Here is a 22,161-nt window from a genome sequence, read left to right as displayed (position 1 = left end):
TTTCAAGTTTGTTTCTCTTTTTTGCTGAGGTCGATTCTTCTGTATTTTTCTTTAATTTTGTCTTTCACTAAGACTTATGTAACTGCTTTAGGAACAAAAGAGATCTTGAAATTAACATTCCGTAATAGCCTTATTCTTTATTATTAGTACGTGTATACAGACTGCCCACACAAATACACAAATACATAGATATGACCATCTCAGTTTTTTATTCATTTTTATTCTGAGCACACAGGATATTATAAACTATATGATTGGCTGAGGTTTTACTTTTAACAGAAAAGAGTAGATCGATGATCATATCATTCTTTCACAATTTCTTCAGATATCGCTCGCATAGCTTAGACGCCAGTTATCAGGATCCAAATACTCAGTGTCGAACAGCTTGGGAGCATATCCTTTCTCTCGATGGCCTTCGAAGTAGCATTTGTGAAGAGACTCTTTCGAATCAAGAAACTCGCTTAGCCACTTTCCAGATGACCTCATGTGTCGTTTCAAGTTATCATTGAAATCTACGTAATAGAGCCCAAACCTCATTTTATACCCTCTCTCCCATTCGAAGTTGTCCATTAACGACCATATGAAGTAACCCTTTAACCTCACATTGTGCAGCCTGCAAACCATCCATCACATGTGTGATATAAAAGTATAAAAATATTTTTCTATGCCTTTAGTTAAATATTATAAAAGTATTTTTAGTAAAACATATTAGTTAGTGATATATTTAAATATACCTGATGGCTTTACCCATGATTAAGATGTGACTCTTGATAAACTCTTTTCTCCCGTAGTCGTTTGTGGCTTCGGCTAAGGTCTTGGTTCCGTTGTCGATTTCGTCCATCCCTACCAATTTAGTTTTAGTTAGAATTTTTTTTACCAAAAAAGAACAGCACCATCACAATGTTATAGTAATTACTCAAGTCACATATGTATATGAGTATGTATTTATATATTGTTTGTTGGGTTACCATTCTCCATAATGTAAATCTCTGGATTCTTGTATTCGTCTTGGATATGTCTCAAGAGATTCATCAAACCCGCTGGATATATCACTATCCCCATTGAAGTTGTCTGCAGATTAAACAAGACATAGTATATAATTGTTAACTGATCACTTTCATTTAATTTTTTGAATTAGAAGCCATCCACTTTAGTAATTTTGTAAGTGAAATGTTTTCGAAAAAAACCCCATAGAAAATTACTTGACAGATTTTAACAGTCAAGTAAAATCCATAATCTATATATATGTGCTCATGTGTATTATGTGTAATTTGTATAGACATAAACAAATACCTTGAGATGTGGTGAATGGTTTTGCTCAGCTGCAGGAACCAAAGAAACACACAATAACTATTATTTTCACATATATAGTATTGTAGAGAGAGCATATTATATCATTACGCACAAAAATGAAAATGGATAAATATTACGTGATATTTTTGCGCCTAAGTCGTTGGTATAACTAAGCTCCGACGAATTGGTATTGGTGAGAGGGGTAGTGAAAAATGCACCATAGTAATTTAATCCGACAAAGTCCAAAGATTTTTTTAGTTTCTCTGATTCTTCTTCGGTAAATTCAGGCAATCGGATGTTTACATCTTTTTGCATTACCGCTGGATAATGTCCATACGTGAGAGGACGAAGAAACCTGCACAATATCTATATCATATATCTTATACATAATCAAACATTGTATTAATTAAATCATGAATGCATATCAAAATTGAAAAAAAAAAATAGAAACGCACCATCCGAGTTGGTACTCGAGGGCTCGTCTTGCGTACTCAACATCTTTACTAGAATTTGGATCTTTAGGCTCGTACCAGTGAGATACCAACACTATTCCAATCTTTCCTCCGTTCTCTTGGCACTATATTTCCAAACGTAGCAAAGAAATCATGGAACTATTATTTATAGGGTTTAGGATTATATATATGAAAATTTCTAGCACTAGCCTTGACACATTTTCGAAATTCTTCAACAGCAGCAAGATGAGAAAGGATCTGGTTATGAGTAACTTTGTAAGGCTCTTCGGAGGAATCTCCTGAAGGACATTTGAGGACTTCAAATGGAGAGCACCGTCCTGGCGCTTTCTTGCCTTTTGAATAACCAGCAACACTATATACCGATGGCTCGTTAAATGTTGCCCAGTTCTTCACCCTATCTCCGAAATTCTCAAAGCAGAATTTCGCAAACTCCCGGAAATCCTCTCTTCATTAAAATTAATTTGTTAGCATTGGTTATAAGAAATAATCAAATAGTTGAAAAATGTTTTCTTTTTGGCATATAAAAAAATACATTTTGAGGATTATTTTACATGCAAAATTACTTACACAATTCTTTCGTCTACAAAACCACCATATTCCATTTCTAGAGCGAATGGAGATTCCCAGTGAAAGAGAGTAATAGAAGGCTGGATCTCTGTTAATTATTAATACAAAATTGTTACTATATAAGCAAGTTGAAATAACTAGGTAAAACATTTAAGAGCATGACTTAATTAAGTTATAAGGTTTTCAACCATTGGCTATAAGTTCATCTATAAGATCGTTGTAGAACTTCACCCCCTCCTTGTTTACACCTTTCCTTACACTTCCATCTGAAAATTGATATATTCATGAAGTTAGAAACTATTAATAACATTACCTCTTTTCAAATTTAGATGTAGATTCTAAATAGTATGTGGTTTGGTTAAATAATTACAAGGAAGAATGCGAAGGACTTACTAGGCAACACTCTGGTCCATGAGATTGAAAATCTGAACCCATTCGTTTTCAATTCCTTCATTAATCTTATATCATCCTATATAATATCACATCCCAAGCAATCCTTTCAATATATACATGAAAATATATACTACTATTTAACAGATTTGTAAACACATTGGATTTTTTTATATAAAACCAGTATACACATTGTAAAAATGACGTACCTTGTAACGGGTATAGAAGTCGACTCCGATATCTGCATCATCCCCGTGTTCAACCTTGTCTGAAAGATATCACAATATTGGTGACTCATTCTTTAGGAAGGGTTTAGTAATATAAAGTGGTGATTTAAACTAACATAAAAAATGTGTTAGATTAAGTTAGTAAAATATCTCAATGACTTCAACTCTATCCATTTGTCGGCCCCAAAACAATAGCTCATCCATTTCGGATACATATGAAATAGTACAATAGACGATATAAGACATGTTTCTTTTTCATTATTTTGTTCTCCGAATTTATAATCACTTTCTAAGTAATGGAAAACCGTAACTTATACCAGGAAACATGTGTGTAAATTCATCCCATCTTGTCAAGCCTCTCCCAGATCCTTTTTTAGCACCTTCAACCTATAACTCGGAACACATCGAAAATGATATATTTCTTTATCTATGTTATAATTAATGGATGTCATTATATTATGTTTAAGATATCATCAAAGGTATACTGACCTGAAATGCGGAAACGGCTGTTCCAAAGATGAAATCTTTGGGGAAATCATGCTTGTGGATCTCGAACTCGGGTCCAATGATGGTGCCCAGTTCTTCATCGTCTAGGTTGGTGTGCGGTCCAACCATGTCCGAGTCTTCGCTCACATGCGGTCCAATAACGATGCCAAGATCGTCATCCAACCCAGTGTTAGGTCCAATGACAATACCGAGATCCTCGTCGCTTGGTTGAGGCCTAGCTTCAGCGTTGAAGCTAAGGGTACTCGTTAGGGCTAAGACCCCAAGGTATAAAGTGAGACTAGTGGTAGCCATTATATTATGGTCCTTACTTCCCAAGCCGTCTTCTATTTATAGAAAGGAAGCTAGCTACAAGTGTATTATGATAAAAGGGCAGCTTAAGTTGAAGGGAATTCATGGCTTTACTTGTGTTACACTCATATTTAGTCGGACATCTCTTGGTTTGGCTATTGGATAAGTTATGGAACTCATTATAGAAAGAAATGATATTCAATCGAAGAAAAAATAAAATACCATAAATTTTAAATTCCCGTACAATTAAAGTTGTTGTTTCATTTCAAACCAAATTGAAACTAAAATCATACCAATCGGATTCATACTAATTTAACTTTTGGTATGATCCGATCAAATTAATTATATGTTATTATTTTTCAAATAAAAAAGTCCAATATAATATGAGTTTAACATCTTTTCAATATAAATTTTTTTTTTTTTGTCATAAGAGTTTTGTTGTTTCAAGATGACATAAAAATTGTAGGTAGATTGCAATCTATAGAAAAATACAACGGGTTGAAGCATATATTGTTTACTTTTTCCTTTTTATTACTTTTTGATAAAATATATATATTTAAATATTAGAATATAAATTTTTTCTAATTTACTAACTTTAATAACATTGGATTTTCTGGACTACAAAATACAAGTTTAGAGATTTAATTATTATAAGAACCTCTTAACAGATATTTTCCTCAGTTCATTTTCTCTCTAAAAATCTTCTATTTTTCTCTTTTGAAAATTCCCAACAGTTTTACTATAGTACTTCATTAGTTTCTAAAAGATCTATATCTATGTGTCTGTACACATATTTAAAAAATAGATTAAATTTTGGTGATAAATATATTATTTTTTGTGTTTACCAATTTCCAATAATTTTGACTTATAATATTTTTATAAGTATAATTAATTTTTGAAATTTGTAATTTATCATTACTAACTAATTAAAATGAGTAAAAATCTGAAGCATGAATCTTTTGTAATTAACAGAGTTTTTATAAAGCATTCATCTTTGTGAAACAGATGAAATATATGCCTTGTAAACTAATTACAATTCGTCGGCCACAAATATTATATATGATTAATAGTTTGCTTACTATGAATCAAATTTATGAATTGTTCGTCATGTCATTGTCCAATAAACAACATGAAATACTTTTAAAAGATTATTCTAATACCTTGCTCAAAGCTTTAACATTTTATTATTCCAATCGTCTGTAGAGGTTTTTCTTCTTTTTTTATTTTTCAAGATAATGACATATGAAGAAATAAAATAACAAGATTTCGTCGTAACCAAACCAATTGTTTCATTTCAATGTTTTTTTTTCTTTTCACTTGAGCAGTGAAGATGAAAATGTTTAACCCATTTAACAGAAAAATGGCAGAATTCCTAGAATGTCTCTTTAAACAGAATTCCTAACCAGTAACCACCCGAACTAGAGTATCACCCCTTCACATTTAGGCATTGCCTATATTTTTATTGACAGTGACATGATAAAAATAAAAATAACCAATTACAGAAAAACTTCTTAATGAAAATCAGGTTTACTATAATTTGTAAGATTATCGTCATTCAGTTTTAAGATTTATGTCGTTTCACTTTATCTGAAGCTCATTCAGCTTTTCACTTGTAACATAAAGCTGCAACACGTTGTTCACACCAAGCCTTATGATTGTCAAAAGCATTATATTAAGATAAGGTCTCTGAAATTTGTCCCAAAAAAGAAAAAAAAAAGATAAGGTCTCTGAAATAAACGGACTCAACAGCTTTGTGTACTAATTCTAATCATTAGAAACCACAGCGTCACTTATCAAAGACCCTGTCATTGCTTACCTCGGATCACAATACAACAACTGTTAAGAAACTGTGTTTTTTTCAAAAAAAAAAAAAAACTGTTAAGAAACTGTTGAATAAATTTCCATCGTTCTCAGGATTCAACGTTTAGAAGGAAGGTTTTCTATATATGGAACTATGAAGGCAGATCATGCATGGAACCAGGGTTTAACATATCCGCAAAAGCATAGTTCATTTTAACATGATCCAACCATGTGGAAGTTCAAACCATTTGCTCAGAAAGAGCCCGCGGGTCTCGAAGGTCGATACCTCGAGATAGGAAGCCTTAAAGTCCAGGTTCGAAACGTCATTGCGGAAGGAGGTTTCTCCAGCGTTTACTTAGCTCAAGACACAACTCACCCCTCAAAGCAGTACGCTTTAAAGCACATGATATGCAACGACGAGGAGTCTCTCGAGCTCGTGATGAAAGAGATCTCGGTTCTGAAGTCTCTGAAAGGGCATCCGAACGTGGTCACGCTTTACGCACATGGGATCTTGGATATGGGGAGGGGTAAGAAAGAAGCGCTTTTGGCTATGGAGTTTTGCGGTAAGTCTCTTGTGGAAGTGCTTGAGAGCAGAGGCGGTGGTGCTGGTTACTTTGAAGAGAAGCAAGTGCTTGCGAGTTTTAGAGATGTGTGTAACGCTGTCTTTGCAATGCATTGTCAGTACCCGCGCATTGCTCACAGGTATACATGATGCTTTATTAGATCTCTTTCGTATTTGAGTGGCCTTGGGCACTGATTCTAGGTTTGGCTAGGTTCAGTATTTTCAGGTATTTAGAAAATTTAATTCGGTTTTTGTTATTTCGTTTTTTTGTTTGGTTCGGAGAACAAAGTAGAGAACCGGGTAATATCCGAAGTAGTTTCAGATCCCATTCGGTTCTGGTTTTTTGGTTAGTTCAAGTTAAAAAGTCCGAAAATATTCGGGCGTTTTAAATTAAATATCAGATTTTTTGGAGGGTGGGAGGGGGGGGGGGGGTTCAGAAAAAAAAATTGGATAATTTTATATATCTCAGATAAAAAGTATTTTGATAGTTCACTTTTTGAGTATAAATAATATTTTTAAATGATTTGATTATTCTAAAACTAAATATAGTTAATATTTATAAGTTTATAAACTATGTTATAGAAATTTGAGTACCTTAGGTTGATTTGATTATTCTAAAACTAAATATAGTTAATATTTATATAAGTTTATAAACTATATTATAGAAATTTGAGTACTGTTATTTTGGTTATAGGGTAGTACGATCTGCTCGGGTAATTGATAGGTTCCAAACGAGAACTGAACCTCGTTTTTTGGTTCTGTTCGGTTCGTCGGTTCAGTATAAATGTGCCCAGGCCTAGTGCAAACGATGGAAACTGAGTATTGGTGTTTCTATAATTGCATCAGAGACTTGAAGGCAGAGAATCTGCTACTTAGTTCAGATGGACAGTGGAAGTTATGCGACTTCGGAAGCGTTTCAACAAACCACAAAGTATTCGAAAGAGCAGAAGAGATGGGTATTGAAGAAGACAATATTAGGAAACACACAACACCAGGATACAGAGCTCCAGAGGTTTGACTAGACCCGTATGCTCTTACACAGATCATAAGAGTGGTTAAAGAAACAGGTGTGATTCATCATGTCTTTCTTTGGCAATAGATGTGGGATCTCTTTCGAAGGGAGGTGATAAGCGAGAAGGTTGATATATGGGTATGTCATGTGACAACGCTTTTCAACTTCTCCTAATCAACAAGGTCGACACTTAAGTATATGTCTTTTGCAATGTTTCAGGCTCTTGGATGTCTTTTATTTCGGATATGTTATTTCAAGAATGCATTTGATGGAGAATCAAAGCTTCAGATTCTAAACGGGAACTATCGTATACCAGAATCACCCAAGTACAGCACATCTGTTACTGATCTCATCAAAGACATGCTTCAAGGTTCACCTGATGAACGACCAGATATCACACAGGTTTAAAAAAAACAGCACTTGGTTCTCATTTGATGCAATGTCTCTTAACAACATCTCCATCTACAGATTTGGTTTCGTGTCAACGAGCTACTTCCTGTTAATTTACAAAAGTCATTACCTGATCAACCACCTGAAATGGGTTCATCAAAGTCAGCAAGCAACTCTTCTCCAGCACCTCGTAGAAGTCCACCACCATCATCTGGAGAGCCAGCTAGTAGTGGAGGACTGCTCGGTGCCTTTTGGGCGACTCAGCATGCTAAAACCTCAGTTGTAACAGAAGACAACAAAGGCATGCCTATATTTGATGAACCAAACAGCCACAACAGTCATCATTCCAACAAGCCTAGTCCTGCTGCAACCAATAACAGGTCAAGAGTGTCGAAGGACGACGCTTTTAACTCCTTTATTGCTGATTTCGACACCGCGAAGCTCGATAATGGTAATAAACCTGCGAAGGAAGTGGCGTTGGAGGCTGAGGTAGAGAGGTTAAAAGAAGAGTTGAAGCGAACAAAGTCAGAGAAGGCTGAGATTACGGCTAAGTTTGAAAAGCTTTCTGTTATCTGCAGATCGCAGAGGCAAGAGTTGCAGGATCTCAAGCAAACACTTGCTTCCAAAACTGTGACGTCATCACCGAGCAGAGACTCTCCAGGGATGCGTTCCACTTCATCAACTCCATCGGTACTTTCTTGTTTCCTGTTAATCTAAGCGTTAGGCTCACACATAAGATTGCATATGTTTCTTACAGCTTATGATTATATTGTTCTTGTTGAAACAGAGAGATAAGGGTAACAACAATAGCAACAATGAGTCAGTGAGAAGCAAAAGCAAAACAGCTTCTTTGGCTCCTGCTCCGGCAAGCCAAGGTTTTGAGCCATGGGGTTTCGAGACAGAGTCCTTCAGAGCTGCTTCACAGTCTTCAGGTTCTGCTTCTACAACAGCGCAAAGATCTGTAAGTTTTGGGAGTAGTTCACAGAGATTAGGGAACACAAAGATGAGAGAGAACCAGAAAGCTGCTCAACCTGCTGGATGGGCTGGCTTCTAAACAAAGACTGATCTCAGTGCTCATTTGCTATTCTTCTTACACCAACAATAGCAGCTTCTTCTTGGTTGCCATTACAGAATCTTGAATCTTTTTTTTTGTAGATGATCGACTATCCTCTGTTTTTGTGCTGCAAACTTTACAGAATGTATAAACCTATTTCTGAGCAGTGGGGGAAGATCTCAGCTTTGTAATTACCATATGATAAATTACCGCATTGGGAAACAGAGGAGCTAAAGAAACGTTTGCAGTCTCATGTTGCGCAATATTATAATTTTCTTAACCAAACCAAAATCTATTAACTTAAACCGAACCAAATTTTACTTAATAATCTAAAATTTTCAATTGGAATCAGTTTTCCTTAGCCGAAACAAAATTAACTTGAAATTTTTAAACCAAACTTAGAAAATGTTCATCAAAACAATTGATTATCAATTAACTACAATTTTATTATATATCTAAAGTGAACCGGATCGAACCGAATGGAACCAATAACTCAAAATTGAACTCGAGAACAAAACCGGACCACTGTTGGCGTCTGTTTGGAGATTTAAATCAGCAAAGAAAATAAAGGTACCAACTTTGAATCTTTTCTCCCCCACAGTTTCTGCCAAACCAAAAATCGAATCCTAATGTCCACTCCAGATCCCAACGCCTCCGTCTCTCTCGCCGCCGCATCTGAAACTCCGATGACACAACCCAGCACAGTCAAAACGCCGTCTCCTCAGCCGCCGTACAGAGCCATAGCTCCCCTTCACCGTCAACCTCAACAGAGTATCCACCCGCATCCCTTCCCGGTCAGACGATCTAATCCCGTTTCCGGTTCGCCTCTCCAAGACCCTTCAGCTCTTGCTTACCCGGGTCGTGGGTTACCGACCCGACCCGGAAGGCAGAGTCCGAGCACCGTCGCGGATCTATCGGGTGGGTATCCTACTCTGCCGGTTTATGCGTACCAAAACGGGCAGAGTTTGGATCCAATGAGTCAGTTCATGAGAGCTCAATATCCTCAGATCCAACCAGCTTCTCATCTCGGGTCGGGTCACTTGAAAGGAGTTCCTCACTTCTTACAACCTCGGGTTAGATTCCTTATTCCTTTGGTTAGTGGAATTGGTTTGTTCGTTAGGATTAGGCTCTTAAGTCTGTTCTAAAAGGGAATAAATGTGAAAGAGATTGGTTATTACATCAGTTGTTCTGCTCTGTCTGTTTCATATGTTCAAAGCTTTTAGCTTGTGGTTGGTTAGTGAAACTTACTTTGGTGAATGTAGTTAAATGGACATGCGTATCCAAATTTATGAATTGTAACCTATAATTAATGAACACAAAGGTTTAAACTTTTTAAGCAGATTGGAACTTCTGTTTAGATCTCCTTGTGTGCGGTTACACTTTGTTAAGTTTGGATCTTATGATGATTAGGTTGCTCATCCTCCTCTTACTTCAATTCTAGACAATGGTGGGCGTAAAAACTCTAGGTACTACTACTCTCGTCTTTCCTTTATGCATTGTTGATTAGAGAGAATCTTCTTTACAAACTTGTTTATGTTTTGCATTTCTTTTCCATGTTGTTTAGAAGCAGAAACGACGTGCTGGTCCTTATAAGAAAAAGAAAGGTGAGAGATTTTTGTTCACTGGCTTTTGGGTTTACTTTAGAAACTGCCTTGTTTTGTCTGTGGCGAGTTTCACAACTTTTTCATTTGTTTTTGCAGGTTAGAATAACGGAGGGAGCTTCTCTGTATTCGCTTTGTAGATCCTGGTTGAGAAATGGTGCTCATGAGGGACTTCAGGTTCGCCTTTCAGTTTCTGTTTTGCTTCTTTTTTTTTTTGTTGTAATTTTAATGTAGAGTTCGGCCTTGTGTTTATGTCATAATGGATTTTGCTTACAGAAGCAGCAAAGCGATACAACTGTGACATGTTTGCCAAAGCCTTTGCCCGCATCGGATGTGGTTGAGACTAGTTTGCCAAAAGATTCAGTTGAAGAACCAAATTGTGTAGAAGAAGACAAAGAGGTTTGTCTTTTGTCTTGTTAATGCTAATGATGAATAATAATGCTAAGTTTCATGATCTTGTTTCAACTCTTTGATGAAATTCAGGACGAGGAATCTGTGAAACAGTTGTCTGATGCTGATCTTTTGAAAAGACATGTGGACCGTGCTAAGAAAGTCCGAGCTCGGTGAGTCACACAAACGTTTTTTTTTCAAATCAAAGTTGTTTTCTTGGTGTTGCAGAAAGCTAAATTGTGGGTTTGTTTCTTTTTTTTTTGGTTTTCAGATTAAGAGAAGAACGGTTGAAGAGGATTGCTAGGTACAAGGCAAGATTAGCTCTTCTTCTGCCACCGTTTGGAGAGTAATGCAGGAACGAGTAGGGATTTAATTTAAAGCTTGGGACTCCTATGTGAATATACTCGCAGTTGATTTAGTTAAATCACAAGGAACCTTTAGAGGGGTGTGTTTGTTCTCTATTGTTTTCTCCTAGTAAACTGCAATCTATCTTTCTTCTTAGCTTTGATACATAATAATAATCAATATATGAAAGATTTTCTCGGATTTTTCTTGAGTCAATTGCACAGAAAATAGTAGATAACAAGAAAATTTGCGAGGATGGAAAAATGTAAAAGTTGAAGAGAGAGAAAGATGTAAAATGACACTGTTACCCTATGAAAAAAATAATAATAATTCATAGTCTATAAATTAGTTTATCCGGCTAATAAACATATGTTTTGATATTTATTTTCTTTGATTTTATTTTGGATTAACTATAATTCATATAGTTGATATGTAAATAAACACAGTTAAAATATGAATTATTTCACATGCTTCGTAAATTAGCATGGTTATATTCCAATTTATCCGGACATTATACATATTACATGGTTATTATGGTAGTTGTCGGCTAACTTAAATAATTATTCGTACAATATTATTGTTAGTTGGATTTTTTGAACTGTAGCCGATTATCATTATAGAGTCAAACTCTAATAAGTTACGTAGTGTATATCAATTATCCGGATAGCATCATTACTAGCTGGATTTTCCGACCAATGGTCGGCTAAAAAAAGAGTTTAGAAGGATTACGGTCAAAGGAGGAATGCAAAGTGACATAAACACATATGCAATCATCGTTGACAATATCCACCATGCAATCACTCATCATCATGTGATTCTAATTACATAAGAAGACGAAGAAGAAAATACAAAACTTTTACATAAAGGGCAAGATCAGAGTCCAAAAAACAAAATTAATAAATTTATAAAAATCAAAAACTTTGTCAAAAAACAAAAATTTTAGAAAAGCCCTCAAATCTCATAGCTATTAAATCTGATCATTCACGGCTGGATTCTGTTGTTGTAGTGAGAGAAAGCAGTGTGGCCATGGTTTATGATGGAGGAGAATTGAGAGTATGTGAAGCTGACGGAGCTGTTGGTGACGTGACGTTTGTGATGGAGATCTCAGGATCTCTTAGTCGGAAAACGGTGTAGTAAACGTAATCACGACCGTGATCAGGGACAATGAAAGGTTACGGAGAAAACAAAGAGTTTCTATAGAGAAAACAAATAGATTGAGAGAAGATAAGAGATGGTTCCGCAAAGAAAAAAAGAAATTGAGAGGAGAGATGTGAGATCATTCTTGTGGAGAAAACAAAGAAATTTAGAAGAGAGATGTGAGAGTTGATTCTGACGGAGAAAACAAAGAAGTTGAGAGAGATGAGAGATAATAAGGGCAGAATTGACAATAAGAAAAACCACATCAGCGAGAAAGTTCAAATTCATCCGTGCAAAATAAGGGATTATGTTTGTATATGCACTGCAAATACTCATTTTTCTTTCAGTTTTTTTTTTAATAGATTTTTTGGGTCTTTCTCATTGTCTCCATCAAAGGAGCCTAATTCATGTTACTTGGTGTCCAAGAAATTACCTTTAAAACTGGAATGCAGGATTTTGAGAGATCTTTCTTTCAATAAATGTTTCTTGGACATTGGCTCCCCAACATACACAACAACATAAGCAAAAATACCAAGAGGAGGAAGAAGAAGCGTTGAAGTGGACAGCAGTGGCTATGGAGTATGCTCCTTGAGTGTTTCTTGGATGGCAGTATGTCACATCATCATACACATCTCTGTTACTTCTCTGCCCCCAAACATCTGGAGGAATCAAATCTAAAGAGAAAAGCGGTGAGAGGCAAATGGAAGTATGAGCATACAAACATGGGAACAAGCAATGATGTTATATACCAACAACATGAAACATACCGAGTGAGGGAAAAGGCAGAGAATCCCACAAAATCATATGTTAATTTGAAGAGCCTGTATTGCTTTCTTTGAAGAGGGTCTATTGGTTCCTTGTGGTTGGATAGAGAAGATGAGGAAGCACTCTACAAATTCATTAATACCCATAAACAGAAGACAAACACGTTTTGACTTGAACAACTACACAAAATAGAGACTGTGAAAAAACATTTTTTACAGTTTAGTATGATTAAATTGAAATTTAAAGTGGTGACTAAACTAACTCCAGTTTGCTAAAAGAATAAACAACTAAAGTTGTCCCTAGGCTTGAGTTCTATGGGCATCTCTGTGTAGTTTGGTCTGTAATGCTCTGGCTCCAATGTTGAAGAAGTGCTTTTGCAGGGTTGCAGATTTTCCTGCCTTTATGCTTTGCAAGATAGGTTAGCTGAGCCACGATCCTCTTCGTTTCCGGAGCTGTTGAGCTGATGGGATAGTCGATGAGATATTGGATCATTATGTTAACGTTGAAATATTGGATCTGACGCATAACGAGATATGTTTTTTTTTTTTGAATTGAATGTTAAATTTATTCAAATCAAAAACCATTGTTTTACGTCAAGTGCAGCTTGTTTGGAAAGTGTAAATGAAACAAACTTTCTCAAATGCTTATATTATACTCCTTGTGGCAAACCAAAATCGTAAACCTTCTTCATATTTGTCATCGCCCATTCTCTGAATTGTAGTAAATTTGTTACGAATGTTCTTATCCGGCAAGTGAATAAGTCTATTTGCTGAAAAAGGTTTACCTCCATGGCGTCTTGCATTCCTTTCACGCCATATTGTATATAAAGCTTCTTGGAATACATACTGAAGAGTGAACTTTGGTATCTTCTGCTGCGCGCGAGTTTGATTAACTTCGAACAAAACAAATGCGCGATCTGGTTGGGGTGTATTCAATTGGGAGTTTTAAGTTATTTGCAACAAAATGAAAAATACAGTGTTATTTAAACATGAATTTTAAAATTTCATTTAAAATCTAGTATTATTTTGACATTTTATAAACTACTCTCAAATCCAGTGTTATTGAAAATATTTTAAATTGTGGAGTTTTAAAGTTTTCAAGTGATTTTAAAGTGTGTAAGAAAAATTCTTTAATTAAAAAAATTAAAACTCAAATCTCATAGTTTTAAGTGATATTCTAGGGTGATTTAACAAAAATCATTTTAACTTCTGCAATTCATTAAAATTATCTAAAACATTATTAAAAATAAAATCACTTTAAATTTTAGATTGAATACACTTTTATGTTTCATTAACTTCGATTGTTGGGTTACCTTTTTCAATTCTTTATCCTAGGGTTAAAATTGTATGTTTATAAACGTTCGAGGATATTGTAAATAGTTACTGCCTTACTGGAAATATCCGAAAAATAATTACAAGCTTTCCTCGTCTTTTGTCGGAACTTCCCCTTCATTCGACATGTATAAAAAGAGAAATAAAAAAAAATCTGGAATATACAGAAAATGGTTTTGTCAGAATTAACAAAAGGGCAATTTTCAAAAAGCATTTTTTAAAAAGTTTTTGTCCCAAAAATAATTTTCAATAAGGAAAATGATCAAATTAGTTTTTTTTTATTTTGAACTTTTTTTTTTAATTTAAAATTTTATCCTGAAAACTCTACCCCTTAACTCTAAACCTTAAGTCTATATTAGTTAACTCTAGGGTATAAATGTATTTTTACCTTTTAATAAAACTTATTTTGGTCATTTTTCTTATTAAAAAACTATTTTTGTGACAAAAACTTAAAAACTAAAAACAGCTATCATAGAGAACTTCAATTAATAAAATATCCAAAACGATTTAACAACGTCTTAAGAGGTTCGTTTTATTTTATTGGAACAAAAGTTAAAAAAAAAAATTCACTGAGGAAAAAAATAAGCCATTGGAAGTTTTTAATGGTAGGCCTATGAGCCAGTCACACATATATAAAGAGTTAAATACACACACAAATATATATATATATATATATATATCATTACAGAAAAGAAAGGTGCACAAGTAGCTTACTAGCTATAGTACGTAGCAACTGATTCAGTTGAATGTTTATCATGCATGGCAGACAATACCATCAATCAACTGATTTGATCTGTCGCTTTTTATTTTACTTTTATGTAAACTTGCACGATATATAGACACGCATCAATATGCGCAAACTATAGAATAATAGGTAGACAAGTTCCTGATGAGGTATTCATTCTTGTGGTCTGGTCGAATCCATCATCAATGCGTTTCAGAGATACTCACGTGTGGCCATAGATAAGAACTCAACCCCAATATAAATCGCATCGTTCACAAGAAATCCATTTGAAGCTTTGTGGAGTTCCTCTAGCTCCAAAAACTTGTTGAAGCCCCAGCGAGTATTGGAGGTAAACCGATGTGCGGTATCTTTATCAAACAAGCAGAGATTAAAATTAGCAGTTGGCTTACATATATGTACGTATAAAATAAAAGAAAGTAAGTATATATATATATATAATACTAATTTCATGGTGATTGCGCTTGTGTTGGTCCAACACTCGCAGTTTATAGATGGCCGATGTTGCTTCCACTGGAGCTTTGCTCACAAAATCGGACGCGTGCAGAAACAAAGACAACGAATTTCCTTTTCCCTCTAAGTATCCTTTAGGGTACATCTCTAAGTACCTGATTGTAATATAAACCATGTATAAGATATACTACTTAATGAGACATGCATGCATGTTTTCGAACTGAACTATTTTAAATCAATATGAAACGGTTTTTTTTTTTTGAGAAAAATATGAAACGTTAATTTATTTATTTTAACTTAGTATCGCTCTAGTATTGTCGTAATTTGAAACATTAGTGGTATCGATATTTCTTTTGATTTGCGCGTATTCAACCAAAATATTTAATAAACTGAAATAGATGGAGCATAAAATTGAGCATACCATCTCCGTGGTCCACAGGTGAACTCATAGGACGAATGACTTTCACCACTGAAGGAGGAAAACTGAGTGATCTTCCATGTGAATCTAGAGTTATTCCGAGGCACCTTCATCAGTTTAACTCGTTCTGCTGTCCCCATGGTTGGAGAGAAGGTGTTTATTATAACATTGAGGAACAATGGTACGACTCCGGTTATCTCGGCACAGAAAACCGCTTTATCGTTCACAATAAACTTCTGCTTCAACATATCTTGTGAGATTAAGCTGCTTACCCCCCATGATACATGGTTTGAGTCGAAAGAGAACACTGACGCTGATAAGGCAACATATAGGCAGTATCAACGATTAAATAAAAATAAAATTGTCAAAATAATCACCAATTAATACTTGTGAAACTTAATATTTACCCGTGCATATATCAAATTCTCCAATCTGAGAGATTACGCTGAGGTTGAAACAGCAGGTGACGCCCCAATTAGAACCAGTACACTTTTCATCGGCGATAGTCAGATAAGCGGATAAGTAGTCCTTGACAAGATCTAAGCGGATATTGAACTTCCTATATCGCCATTTCCAAGCCAACAAGATTAATGCACATATTATGTTAAATTAAAAGAGATAAATTAAAATGTTAAGTAAATTAACTCACCATTTGAGACCAAAAGCATGGAAATCCATTGACTCACAGTTCTTAGCACTTTCAGTCAGTAGCGTAGACATTCCATCAACCAACATGAAGTGACTGTTATTGCGTTTCTTATATTTTATGTTGTCTACATAGAATACATGCAGATGAACAAACATATATAGACAACATCATTAATTAGACTTATTTGTGTGTGTGTATATATATAAGTAAAACGTACCTTCAAGTGACGTTAGACCCATTTTCAAGTAGGGTTTTTAAATTTGTTGGTCTGTAGTTTGTTTTGGGATGAGAAGGAAGTGGTATAAGTGTCTATATATATAGGTAAATTCCTTGACGAAGGGAGTTTAGTTAAAATCTAAACCGAACCAGATATTGATTATTTTCTTCCAAAAAAAAGATTAGAGATGAGACTAGTAAGACCAACCCATCGATGGATATGCGTATTTGAAATTCTCACCGATAAAAGTTAGCATTTTAAATTCTGAATAGAGATAAATTTCTATTTTATAAATGTATAATTTTGATATATCCTAAGTTTTCTAGTTTTTTTTGTCATCAAAATATTTTAAATATATGATTTACATTTTAGTGTTATATATTGTGTAACTCTATAATCTTATTGGTTAGATTTTTTATTCGATATTATTTATATATAATTATTTTTATACATTTTATTTTTGTATTAATTGTTATTATATACTAATATATTTTTTCAGTTTGATATAATAAGTTCATTATATGAAATAATCAAACAGAGAAACTCCTTCAACATATATATTTTAAAAAATTTCTACAGTTTGCATACAATACATTTTAAAATTTTAATTCTATAGTTATACTATAGAAATGATATTTGTTTAGAATAATTTATAATTTCATGTTGTATTTAAAAATATACTTTAGCATTTCTATTGTTTTAGTATATTGTGAGATTTTATAAGTAAATACATTGCTCAGTTTAAGCAATTTGGTTCGATTTTAGTATATTATATTAATTTACGAATTTAATATAATTTTCATTTTAATTCATATATTACTTATATTTTATAAGAAAATGTCATATAATTTTTATTTAAAATTATTATTTTATATAATATTATATGACTAATTATGAAATTAATCATGCAATAATTTTAAGATATTTAAAAATTTTAGTAAGATTTTGTTAGATTTTTCTCAACATATTTTGTTATAACTAAAAGTAAAATTTAAATCTACAGTAAAAATGTATTATATTAATGTCCCTTTAATTATTAAGAATTTTTAGAAATGTTATATATTTAATAGATAATGTGAATAATTAAATAGATGTAACTCATGAAATAGACATGGTATGATTTTTTTATAGTAGATAAATAAATTTACTTCTCTTTTAATAGAGAAGATTAGTTTAAACACAACAAATATGAGTGCCAGTGAAGAGTTAGCGGATGTTGGTAATTGTGATTCAAACAAACATTAGTACAGAATTCATAAGATTACACATAGGCTAGAAATATCTCTGTTTTATGACTGATTAATTAGCAAATCTATCCTCATTTAATAATAAATTAATAAGATAACACAATTATGCTTATAAGAATATCACAAATAATATTGTAATGATGAAATATAAAATAATTAATTTAGTAGAATTATAATATTGTATTTAGTTTTATTTTTGGTTTAGATGAAAATTCTAATGTCAATTAAGAAATTATATATTTTATAATAGTCAATATTCAAGTTTTAAATATATTAAATATTAGCAATTAAGAAAAATATTATAGAGAAAATTTTGATTTAAATTTTTATAAATACAAAGTATGATATTGGTTATGAATATAAACTGTATTTATATAATGTAATTCTAATTTCTAAAATTTAGTTTCAATTTATTATATATTTTTTTATTTTTAAACTAATTCTTGTCTGTTTAGAAAAACATAATTTAATTTTTATTATGCATCTGTGATTGGAAATATTTTTAAAATAGCTTTTTGATTGAGAAATATGGAAATGTAACTGAACATGTTTTTTTTTTTGTGATTACTACCAAACACCAACAATAACTAACACTTGTGAAGAAGTTCTTTAAGAAATTAAGAGGCAATCCCTTGGATGTCTTTGGCGAAATTAGGGATAAATGATATTCTCAATAGGTTTTTGTAGATTTTTCCGTCTTTTTTCTTTGAAAATATCATTTATCCCTATTTTCTATGTTGTCTTTATTTTTATTTCCTTTGTTAGGTTAGATATTCAGAAGTCACTATTGAAAAGATCTAAACTTTTAAAACTTTTCAACTGTATTTTTCTTTTAGCTCATTACAAAGATTTTTCTTTTCAACGGTTTTTCTTTTAAACATGTATATAAATTCCTATACCTCTAAGGCTCTGACCCTTAACATGCCCGGATTATATAAATTATAAAATATGGACTTTGTACTGAATAAGTTTTTCCCTCCAAAATTTTAGTTCTATTATTGTAAATTTAAAAATCAGGATCCCAATTTCTTATATATAAAAAAAGATCTAATGCAAATGTATTTGGAGCATATGCTCAGAGCCAACACTGCCGTTAATAAGGCCTTAATCCTCAAACCTCACTCTTAAGATTTAAGCTCTAATTAGAGAGAAAGTTTGTTACATCAAAATTAACTGTATGTTATCTATTCTATTAAAATAGAGTATATTTTTATCGATTATTTTTTTACTATAAAAAATGCTATAACAGTTCAATTAAAATAGATACAACTAATCATTACTATGCAATATTTTTTTAATCTAACCAATAATTAAGTCCTAAGTAATTACATTTATGTGTGATTTAAAAATACAACTATGATTAAATATTCAAATTAATCATCTTGTAAAAATATTTTGGTCTAACAAAAATCTAGCCAAATTTACATGGCATATCAATTATACTATACTTATGCGGCTAAGGTAGCATACTTCCCAAACATACTATTCGCAAATGGGATTTCCTATATGCACCATTTACACTACGATTTATTTAATATTCATTCATGTAACTATAAGATATATTGTACAATTTTTGATGACAAATTTCAACTACATTTTATTTAATGTTCATTTACGTAAATATAAGACATACTATATTATAATTTGAGTAGATACCATAGGATGGTATGTTTGATGCATTCCAGTTATAATCTATTTCTGATGAATTTACCGTACGTTTTTAGACTCCATGATCTCTAATATCATATTAACTATAATTTATGTTATAGTATACCATCAGCTAATCACAATATCATATATTTACAAAATGTTTAAATTTGAATAATCAATTTCTATAAAACTTAGAATACTATATCGATTTCAAATAATATTCTAAATAAATCTTTATATATTTTTATAATTATTTTCATATAAGTTTAAATTGATTAATATAAATGAAACCAACAACACAGATTAAAATCTAGTCTAACGTTAAAATTTAAAAGTTTCAACAACTTCTTTTTATATAGAGATATTTAATCGGACTGAGCTAAACTAGATCTGTGTAAACCTATATATGTAAACCTATGTAAACCTACCCTAATAAATTTCTAACTCTTTAACCTTATATAAATACATAGATTCTGTGTTTATGTATACTTTTGAATAAATGAGATTTTATAATTTTTTTACTGTATGCTATTTTAAGAATAAAAACATATTTTAATAATACTTCAGAATATTTTTCTTTAAATTATTAATATTAAATTTGTTAGAGAATTTTGTAAATATAATACAGGATGTGGATGCTCTAATATGGGGTAGGAGGCATTTGATTCTTTTTCTTAACACACTAAACACGGCCATGCATCCAAGTTATATATCTTTAAGGAAATTTGTTTATTTTACTTTTTCAAAAGTAAGTCACTTATTTAGCAAAAAAAAAGTAACTCTTTTAAATGTTGTAGTTTTTATTTTCTAAATAAAACTTCTATTTTTATCATCTATTTTATTTATATAAATTATAGAATAATAAAACAACATATATAATTAAAATAATACAAATACAATAAAACAAACGAAGAAAATATAGATTCTTCTTCTTCAAAGGTCTTCCTTGCTACCGGAGAACCAACACTGCCAATGTTCTTGTGATCTTCAAATTTCATGTCGCATTATAGACAAATTCTAAATAAAATTTTATGCGGCTAAAAATTATAAACCTGATTTCTACAAAATACGTAATCCATTATTATAACTTTAAGCAACGGACTCTATAACCGTTTTTTCAGGTTGAAAATGGTGGCTATTCTTATCACTTTCTCAGAGCCTTCATAAATAATGGACTATTTATCGAATATTAATCCATCATTTGTATTTTGGTTAGTTCTCTTAAAAACACACAAAAATAATTTTTTCATCAAAATAACATACAGAAAAATATCGAACAGAAATTATTCTTCTTAAATAAAATTAAGTTATCTTCAATGAATAATACATGTAATAAAATAAATATTTTAAATCTATTTATTTATAATATTAATAATTTAAATGTTATTTTCTAGACTTTAAGGGCCTGACTAGTTTCCCGTTACGACCCGCAAACGCAGCTTTTGCGGTTGGTAGCGGTTGACAGTGTTTTGAAAAAATCATACAAACTGCTACAAATCGCTCCAAACCTCTTAAAATAAAAAGCTGGTTTCAGCTAGCGTTTACAGTTGCAGGCGGTTGCGGGTGGAAAAATAAATATAAAATTATTTTCAAAAATATTTTAAAATTTTAAAACTAAAATTTTAAAATGGAAATATTATAAATAAAAATATATACATATTTTATATATTAATTAAAATTACAAACAGTATCATAATTTGCTTTATAAAAACTTTAAACTAACTATTTATTAGAATTTTTAAACATTTCTATACACATATATATATAACGAAATAAAATATTTTTTAAAATTTTTCAATATAAATCTTCAAAACAAATTTTATTAAAATTATAATTTTCAACTAATTTGAATTTTTTTATAAATAAACCTAATATTTTTATTAATCTATTATATTGATAATTATTGTATTTTATTAGAATAGTATGTTTTTATATTTTTTAATGTTATAATATGTTAATATGAGTAATTTATTATTAAACTGCTGCAATATCTTAAAATCAACCAGTCACAAATATCCCGTAAACGCAATAATTTTTAAACATTATACCAGTCATACAAAACGCTTAATAACGCTTGAAACCGCAACCATCCGCATCCGCAAACTCCCGCATCCGCAAACTCCCGCATCCGCAACCGCAACCGCTGCGTTTAAACCAGTCGGGCCCTAAATCCCGAACTCTATCCCTAAAAATCGAAACTCTATTTGTAATCATTATCCTAAAAATATGTATGTATTTTATATCTTTAAATATTATCTTGATTGTTTTTATTTGCTATTTTTATGATAATTGTTTGGTGTTACCTTACAATATTTATCTTGTGTTTTTGGTTGGATGCTTTATATCTACTAGGTAAGGAATCCACGCGATATCGCGTAAGAGCTCATTTAAAAAAAATACATATTACTTTATAATTTTAATTTTTATATCAAAAAATTAATTTTATTTTCAAAAAGAAATTCTCATGTCAAATTCGTAGAATATATGTGTTTATATTCATTTTAGATAATATAAGAAAATTATATTTTATAGTTTTAGATTACAATTGAAATACAAATACTTCAATACCAAAAATTTAAATTTTCTATTAATTTAGGTAAGTTTTATAAAAAATTAAATTATTTAATATTTTTTGAATTAATTAAAATAACCA

The 22,161-nt window shown here is 31.9% G+C and overlaps 4 protein-coding genes across 5 annotated transcripts; 2 read left to right on the top strand and 2 right to left on the bottom strand.

The window, feature by feature from the left end:
* Positions 1 to 92: 92 nt before the first annotated feature.
* On the bottom strand, positions 93 to 3,802 carry LOC103867598 (beta-glucosidase 33). Its single transcript, XM_009145676.3, has 13 exons — positions 3,440 to 3,802; positions 3,268 to 3,337; positions 2,933 to 2,991; positions 2,727 to 2,802; positions 2,522 to 2,599; positions 2,334 to 2,421; positions 1,956 to 2,211; positions 1,749 to 1,870; positions 1,431 to 1,648; positions 1,294 to 1,322; positions 969 to 1,071; positions 735 to 843; positions 93 to 613 (listed from the first exon to the last, which is right to left on the bottom strand). Exons 1-13 carry the CDS (start codon positions 3,746 to 3,748, stop codon positions 322 to 324), a joined length of 1,809 nt encoding a protein of 602 aa, XP_009143924.2. The 5' UTR covers positions 3,749 to 3,802; the 3' UTR covers positions 93 to 321.
* Positions 3,803 to 5,730: 1,928 nt separating this feature from the next.
* LOC103867601 (probable serine/threonine-protein kinase DDB_G0276461) lies at positions 5,731 to 8,802 on the top strand. Its single transcript, XM_009145677.3, has 6 exons — positions 5,731 to 6,247; positions 6,954 to 7,119; positions 7,207 to 7,257; positions 7,339 to 7,521; positions 7,588 to 8,199; positions 8,297 to 8,802. Exons 1-6 carry the CDS (start codon positions 5,775 to 5,777, stop codon positions 8,561 to 8,563), a joined length of 1,752 nt encoding a protein of 583 aa, XP_009143925.1. The 5' UTR covers positions 5,731 to 5,774; the 3' UTR covers positions 8,564 to 8,802.
* Positions 8,803 to 8,969: 167 nt separating this feature from the next.
* LOC103867603 lies at positions 8,970 to 11,100 on the top strand. 2 transcript variants are annotated; one of them, XM_009145679.3, is made up of 7 exons: positions 8,970 to 9,636; positions 9,974 to 10,029; positions 10,134 to 10,167; positions 10,264 to 10,341; positions 10,441 to 10,563; positions 10,648 to 10,727; positions 10,826 to 11,100. In XM_009145679.3, exons 1-7 carry the CDS (start codon positions 9,193 to 9,195, stop codon positions 10,902 to 10,904), a joined length of 894 nt encoding a protein of 297 aa, XP_009143927.2. In that variant the 5' UTR covers positions 8,970 to 9,192; the 3' UTR covers positions 10,905 to 11,100. The 2 variants fall into 2 exon arrangements, with proteins under 2 accessions (XP_009143927.2, XP_009143926.2); XM_009145678.2 differs by having other exon boundaries at positions 10,128 to 10,167.
* Positions 11,101 to 14,706: 3,606 nt separating this feature from the next.
* On the bottom strand, positions 14,707 to 16,719 carry LOC103867605. The gene is made up of 6 exons (XM_009145680.3): positions 16,612 to 16,719; positions 16,395 to 16,518; positions 16,153 to 16,304; positions 15,749 to 16,058; positions 15,319 to 15,482; positions 14,707 to 15,224 (listed from the first exon to the last, which is right to left on the bottom strand). Exons 1-6 carry the CDS (start codon positions 16,631 to 16,633, stop codon positions 15,070 to 15,072), a joined length of 927 nt encoding a protein of 308 aa, XP_009143928.1. The 5' UTR covers positions 16,634 to 16,719; the 3' UTR covers positions 14,707 to 15,069.
* Positions 16,720 to 22,161: the final 5,442 nt, after the last annotated feature.

This window comes from Brassica rapa, chromosome A05 (assembly GCF_000309985.2).
Source record: "Brassica rapa cultivar Chiifu-401-42 chromosome A05, CAAS_Brap_v3.01, whole genome shotgun sequence".
Classification (NCBI taxonomy): Eukaryota; Viridiplantae; Streptophyta; class Magnoliopsida; order Brassicales; family Brassicaceae; genus Brassica; species Brassica rapa.
Note: the sequence above shows the minus strand (reverse complement) of the source record. Positions and strands in the feature narration are given on the sequence as shown.